Here is an 8,160-nt window from a genome sequence, read left to right on the forward strand (position 1 = left end):
TTTTGGCTTCCTCACTACAGCAAGCGAATCTATGTGCCAACATATTACATCTAGCAGTCAACGCCCTACGTTCACGATCAATGTCAGTTTGGTCTCTAAGATCCTCCGCCAAGTAATGTCCTAGATATTTAAATCTGCTTACCCTCTTTAGAGCCACCTCATTTAGATTAATTTTAGGTTCATAAGACATCACTCTACCGGGGATTCCAAAGACCATAAAATCACTCTTGACACAATTGTATACAAGGCCGTGAGTACTTGTATACTGCTCACAAAACCGAAGGAGCTCCGAAATTGAGCCTGCCGTTGGACCCAGCAGCACCATATCGTCGGCATAACTGATGTTATTTACGCTGATGCCGTTGATACGACATCTGACAGGCTTACTGCTGAGTCCAACGATCAGCTCATTTACGTACAGGTTGAAGAGCTTCGGAGAGGTCAAAACCCCCTGTCTCACCCCACACTCCAACCTGTACGCATCCGTGAAAGCCCCTCCTCATCTTACATTATTTTGCTGGTTTTTGTACCAGCACTTTGGCATACTTATCAGGTCTTTGTGTATGCCTGTCTTGTCCCAGAGAATGTTATAAACCACCAACTCAAAAGCTTTAGAGAGATCAAGAAAACAGACGTACACCGGCGTGCGTCTCTCCGTGTAGTATCGGACAGTCTGCTTAAGACATAATATGGCGCTTTCTGTGGAAAGCCCTGGCCTAAAGCCGAACTGAGCGTCGTACAGGTCCAAATATTTGTCCAGCTCTTTGTCCAGCAGACTGTCCAACACCTTAGCAACAACTACGGCCAGCGATATCGGACGGTAATTTTCATGACTGGCAATATCCCCCGTTTTATTCTTAACTACTGGCACCACTATAGTTTTAAGCATTTCAGGCGGCAAATGAGAATGCCTAATTCACAGATAGAAGAACATAGCCAACACTCTGGGAAGATGCACTCCCGCACATTTCAGGTGCTCGATGCTGAGAGCGTCGTGACCTGGAGATTTTCCTCTCGTCATTTTTCTTATTACCTCATCTACCTGCTTAGTCGAAAAATGCAAAACCTCCCGCCCATTCCCGGTCCCAGCATCAAACGACCTGTGTGGCATAGCTAGCGGGGAAGAACGTGAAATTTGCCCATAAACATGTTAGCTATGTCTCCCTCAGTGTTGCAGCCTGACACAGTTGTAGGCAAACTCAGACTTTACCGGTACCGGTTTTGGGTTTGTTGTACTGAACCCAGATCTGTGAAGGTTACTAAGTTTTTCGGTAGGCATGTAAACACTGCATACAATAATGTATTTATCATTACACGTAATTGCCCTAATAGCCGTCAAGCGTGCACTGGTATAGTTTATTATGGAAGTCGATATAAAAATTCCTTTTTTCCAGAGGATAGCCACCTTCGTATGGCCGTCCAATTAGCGGCCCTCAGACAGATCGACCGCTGACTTACCCGTGCACTCAAAATCATCACTAATAGTACCTAGCAAAGGTTATCATACGATAGCAGCCAGGTTTCTAGGTTTCTAGCGCGACTATAACTGCGTTCTTACATATTTCAAAATGATGGTGATGGTGGTACATAGTTTTGTCTATAATGTAGACAAAACCATCGAGGATCCCCCTCCCTATCCTGGTCACTACATTATCTTTCGTTTCATCAATACATTACGTATTTCTATTGTTCTTTTTGGAATTTTTGAAATTGCGGATCCATCTTAATCAATCTAGCGTTCTCCTATTCTCACAACAACAACAAATCAACAACAAGAAAAAATCACATTAGCCAGGCACAATTGAAGCAGTGTTGTGACTTGTCTAAATTACAAATTTCAATACGGAATTTTTGCACACTATATATTTCGATGTTACCATCTTCCGTCCAATAGACTACTAGTAACTGTGACATATATTTTAGTGCTTAGTAATAGATAAGTACATATATTAAGTATGTAGTGAGGGTATTAGGTTAATTAGTAATAAATGTGACGTCTGACGTCGTGGGTGATGTACTGTCTCGGTGATCTCTATGCACTCACTCAAGCCTTGGAACCTGACTGATATAATTATATTGAAAAAATTAATATTATAAAATTAAAGTAACTCAGTAGAACGTGGAATATATCCTCCTTTCCACTCTTTTTTAATGCAATAATAAATTCAAGACCACAGAGAAGTAAGGTATTTCTCTGCTGACTCCTAACCTGGAGATTACATAAATAACAAGTAAAACCGCGGACCTCTAGCGACGAGTTTTGTTATAATATCTTTTTCAATAGTTATTTTAGCAGTATGACAAATTACATGTATCATGATCAATGGTTTGCAAACAAGGCATTTGCAATAAAGTATTTTAAAAAAAGGTATGGTAATTTAATGGTTTGACCTACCGAATCCGGACTCGCACTTCTGTGTTTTTCGGAATTTATGTGCGAAATTTAATTAGAAATTTACCATGAGGTTTTCGGTGAAGGTCACAGCCCTCGGAAAACGTGTGAAGTCCGCAACCCGCATTGGGCTAGCGTGGCGGACTATGCCTAAACCCTCGCCTGATAGGCGACTCTAGTCCAGCAGTTGGATGTATAAATGGGTTGATGATGAAGATGAATCTAAACACTCTTGAAACTTCAGCTAATCAACAGAGTGCTCCGTCAAAAATACTGCTATATTAAATCTATAAATTAATACTAACAAGATTGTCAATTAATTAAAAAATTAATGTCAAAAATTAATACTAAAAAGAAGAAACCAACAATCCAACAAAATCGCACCGGCCACTGACAAACTTAATTATATTGTTTACTTTCCAACTTATATACTTAATCTCAACAGGCTAGTTTCGGCAGCTGTTGCGAATGATGTTCAACATTTATAGACACGTCATTAGAAGGCAGGATTGACAGGAGGCACGTGATGGTGAGTAAGCGCATGTGCTGCCGACTTATACGTGTGGTAAATATAACAGAATTCAAATGTACAGATACGACAGCGACGTTTGAATTACGACAGTGCTGGATGTCTGTTTTTATAAAAACTTTAAAAAACAGTAAAAAGTAATGACACAAGCAACTTGATACGTCACCAGCAAAGTCAAAGTTAAGTCAAGTTGTGTGTGGTTGTGGTTGAACCAGTGCCTGTTGCCACATCGGAGCGACGGCCCTGGTTCTGTCCAGTCAGCTCAGCTCAGTTGGAAGAACTGTACCTTGTCGTTTCAACACGTGGTCCATTTATCTGTATGGTAATTTTGATAACTAGTCATTTTGCTACGATGTCATTATGAGTTATAGTCTTCCTGCATATGTGGTCGTTTTGTGATCTAGTCCTTATGCTGGTCAGGTCATTTTGAAGATATAATCACTATAATACCGACCCTTAAAAAAAACTAGAGAACAAATTGTCTGATTTCAAATGATTTTTACTTTCACTTGTCATAAATGAAATATTTTACTTCTGTTACAAATAATTCACATAACGACGTATCTTTGCATGTTAATATGATTCAAGGCGTCAGACCTTGAATGAGCTTTGTTTTTACCTCCTAATGGAGTAGATAAGGGGCAGCTAAAAGATTATTGGAAAACTTTTTCATTATCTGCAGAGAGGGTAATACATTTTCAAAGCTTTTCTGCGCAATTAAATTGAATTTGTTGCGGGTGGGTGACGAAATATGGCCTAGTGTATCATTTTTTTTGCGACTTTTTGTTCGTATTTGTGTTCAAACGAAGTAGTAAAAAGTTAAAGTAAAAATTCATATCCTCGTGTAACGAATCGCAAATCTTGTTGTACATATTTTATGTAATATTTTCCACCAGTTTAGTTTTAGATTGAAATTCTAAATTTTAATGTACTTGTTATAGTGCCTTTTTCTGATGATTTGCTATTGCTTTCGCTGTGTTTCGCTCATACTTTTACATGTTGGTTTTATATGGTCTTGCATACTCTTCATTAGCACCCGGACCCCGCTTACCTATACGTGGTACGTGTTACACTTTCTTTCACTAATTCTTAAAATCTGGATTAATATTTATTTTGGTAAATAACTGTGGACTTTTGTGACTACCTACAGTCGTGACAAATGCCGCCGAGAGATATTGTTGAGTGTAAACTCAAAGTTTCTCGCTACAATAGTGCCTAAGTTCCCTTGACAAATACATAATTGAGAAATTCAGATACTGAAGTCGCTTGCATGAATTATCAACCAACATACCTAAAAAGCCATCTAATATAAAAATAATCTGTACAATTCAGTTATTTTCGAGTCACGATGCCTTTATGTAGCAGTAGAGGTCCTTTTGGAAGAGTTCGTCCAGGGAAGTCCATCTACCTTACCTATTTCTGCCGCCAAGTGGTGATGGCAGCGTTGCTGCGATCCGATTTTGAAGGATGGAGTGCTGGTGAAAAGGCACATGGGACTTGTTAACTTATGGTGACAGGCGCAGTGGGTGTGCCTCTCAGATTTTTGCGGTTTAAAGCTCTTAGTGACAATAACAATTTGTTCGCCTTATCACTTGATATCATAAAAAAAGCTTGGACACCGCAGACATATCGCACCTCCGCGAAAGATAACTTTTCTGAAATTAGTCGATAACTTTTGCGCTTAAATATGAGTTTTCCATTTACTTACATATTTTTTCCACGTAGATCGTATTATTTTTATGACTTTCATGATATAAAAACCCTTGTGACGTATGATCACGTATGCCTTTTACACCAAGGGTACAAAATAAGTATGCAAACAAATAAGAGCCTCCAACTTATAACTACCACTTTTTCATCGTGAGTTACAAATGGCCTAGACAGTTTCGATTGTACACTTGAATTTACAGGCACTCGTAACACTGGCAAGTTCTAACTTTAAATAAAATTGAATACCTGTATGCAGGTTCAATGTAACGTCAGGCTAGACAAGTGACCCTAACGACGCTTTAGCCGCGGTTCGTTAAGCGCGCACGGCGCTTCTGGATCCAAAGAGTACAGTTCCGTTGGAACGCTAATACTACTTATTATACATTTATAGTATTCGTGCAAAGATAAATAAAACGTCATACATAAATAATACGTATAGACGTGTCTTTGCAATTAAATACAAGGGCATAGGAGAGTCAAAGAACAGTGGCGAACTCCCACATAACTTTTTATTGACATAATTTGTATGCGTCTGTTTACGAAAAGTATGTGACAAAATATAAAGTTTAAATTCCTGAACTAATTTGGTTTTTGGGGTTACTATTCTAAGAAGTATGGAATTAAAATAATCCAGTTTGAAATTTTGGGGGTTATATTTTACATTCGGTGTATTATTATGTCAAAATAAACTACAAAAGTCTTAAACAGAGTTATTACATATTTGTGACATAACGGAGGAAATAATTTTATATACTGGTAAGGTCAAAAAGCATGAAGCTAAGCCATAATAAAAGAAAACTAAGTTAATACATCAGACATAAATTATTTTATGGGAAACGTGCTATCTGTCCCTGATATCAGGAAATCTTTTGTCAGTTTTACCACTTTCTCGCGTGGTATATTTCAAGAAGAAATTACCTACTTTATTTTTTATAATAAAGTACTTGATCTTTTACTGCACATCGGTCGAGTCAGTACATTTGATTTAAAGTGGACCTATCTATATGAATTCTTTTTTGGCAGCTAGATGTCGCTTAATAATAAATAATAATAAATAAAATTGTTTATTCAGTAACATAATGTACAGAGAAAACTAAAGACTACTTATGCGATTTAATGTAAAAATAACACATGTACCTGAACTAGGAAATTCCTGTATTTCAGGTAAAAAGTACTACTAATTATAAATGTGGATACTATTAATATTATAAATACTATATAACAAACTAAGTAATAAACTAATAATGTTAACAAACTAAGAAACTGACAGTTATCGATATTAGTCCGCTTACATACTAATTAGTCATTTTAGAATCTTTTCAATATGATTTTATTTCTAGATTTATATTGACCATTAATTTAACTTGAAAAATCTAATGAATTTATTTTATTCAATCTTGTAATTATGATATGTGAAGACGCTAAATAAATGTTTTTAAGAACGATTTCGCCGTTATTCTTTGATTTGTTTTAAAAAAAAATCCTGTTATCCTCCTGTATCTAATCCTGAATAACATTGTAAGAAAATGTATAGTTATGTTATGTCGATAAAACGAATAGTTTTTACTTAAATGCAGAATGCACATTTCAATAAGGCCGTCGTGGTCTAGCGGTATATGAATTGCTTTGCAAGTTGAGGCTGAACGTGGTTAGAACCAAATAAAAATAAAATATTAATTAGCTATAATCATATAATATTGTAAATTATGTTTTTTTGCCTCTAGATAAGTGCAAGGAGTGTCTTTCGAATGTTAGATTCTCGATGTGAACTCACCCACAAACATTAGGTGAATGAAATAAAAGTTAACGACGTTGGTAACTTCACAAACACGTTATTTTATTTTTCTTAATTATAATTAATTTAATTATAAACAACTTAAAACTACTGACAATGAAAAACATAAAATTGTGTCTTCTCTACTTTAATATTTGAAAGAAAACAATCCCGTTCAAAAAATAAATTAAAACAAAAGAGTGCTTGTGGAATCGAACCACGGGTATTTAATAAGTAATTTGCAGTCCGTGCACTAAGCCGCTTTACATGGATTAAGGTTAAGTGACAAAATTTGGTATTAGCTTTAAATATAAGTTGATAATCTTTAAGCAGCACTCCCAATGTATTGATTATACAACAAAGTTGAAATTCCTTTATTTTTAATTCCTTTATTATCGGTTGGTTTGGGCTTACTATTGGGAGGTCAGGTACCTTGTGTAATAGTGTTCGTTGTAACCGCAGTGCTAAATAATATTGGAATATTCAGATGCTTTTTTTACCTAAAGATTACTTTTCCTGTCAGTCACTGTAAAAATGTAGAAGCGGCTTCATAAAACATTTTTCTTCTTTCAAATCTCTGATGCGGAATGAGTGACTTGTTAGGATTTTTATATTTAAATATATAACATTCCGCTCCCTAAAATCCTAAAGGTAATAAATTCGATAAAAAAATATAATAACTACAGAATTTTTTTTTAATGTAATGTCCGAAGCTTTTACATTTTCTCATTTAATAGTGTACTATCTTGTAAAGTGTATTTTCTTCAGAATTAATGAAAAACGTCACTTACTTCCCATGAAAGACTATTAAAATTTATATATAAATTAAAGTTTATAGTTATACATAGGGCGCACTATAAGTTTCCGGAATTGGCCACTTACATATACAATATTTAAAAAGTAATTACAACATTTGAAAATAGAACTCTTTGGCTGTAGAATATAGTTTGTTTCATCTGACTGTCACTTGTTTTTACATTGTGGGGTCATTTTAGAAATTGGTTGTCTACATCACAATGGATTTAACTAGTGAAAATTTTCGTAGTATGATTTTCTACGACTTTAAGTGTAATTTAACAGCTCAGCGGAGCTCAGTGGAACTTCGCTCGGCTTCAAACTGCTTTTGGCGATGAAGCTCCATGCAAGACGACTGTTTATAGTTGATTTACAGAATTCAAACGCGGTCGTGTGAATCTCAGTGACGAATTTCGTGATAGTCGCCCGTCCACTGCTGTGAACAACAAAAACATCGATGCTGTGCGCCGTATGATCAAAACAGACAGGTATATGACATACCATGAGATTCAGGCATCTTTAGGCATAGGCATGAGTCAAATACAGCCAAAACACTACATAAACATTTGGGTGTGAAAAAGCTGTGCTCTCGGTGGATCCCACACAATTTGACTGAGGCTCAAAAAACGGATCGCGTCACTTGGTGCAATGCCATGCTTACTAGATTCAACGAAGGGGCGTCAAATTTGGTGTGGGACATAGTAACAGGTGACGAAACATGGATTTATATACCGTTCTGTTGCGTCACGACACGACGCGTCAGACGAATGTAAATCCGGCTTTAGCTACACGTTTCACAATAAACATAATTAACTAACTTAACCAAACAAAACATATAAAATTATAAAATATATAAACATATATTAGTGCTTCCTAACAATATATTTTTACCTATTATGGGGTGCGCGCGCGCGTGTGTGTGTGTGTGTGTGTGTGTGTGTGTGTGTGTGTGTGTGTGTG

At 36.3% G+C, this 8,160-nt stretch overlaps 1 protein-coding gene across 1 annotated transcript; it reads right to left on the reverse strand.

Annotated features, from left to right (window-relative positions):
- Positions 1 to 499: 499 nt before the first annotated feature.
- Positions 500 to 889, reverse strand: LOC113233320. Its single transcript, XM_026468410.1, has one exon. The coding sequence runs from the start codon at positions 887 to 889 to the stop codon at positions 500 to 502; it is 390 nt and encodes a 129-aa protein (XP_026324195.1).
- Between the last annotated feature and the right edge of the window lie 7,271 nt (positions 890 to 8,160).

This window comes from Hyposmocoma kahamanoa, unplaced genomic scaffold, assembly GCF_003589595.1.
Source record: "Hyposmocoma kahamanoa isolate Upper Pololo Valley unplaced genomic scaffold, ASM358959v1 78, whole genome shotgun sequence".
Classification (NCBI taxonomy): Eukaryota; Metazoa; Arthropoda; class Insecta; order Lepidoptera; family Cosmopterigidae; genus Hyposmocoma; species Hyposmocoma kahamanoa.

Coding starts and splice junctions, on each gene's coding strand:
- LOC113233320 (XM_026468410.1), bottom strand. CDS start 889: ATGCTTAAAACTATAGTGGTGCCAGTAGTTAAGAATAAAACGGGGGAT.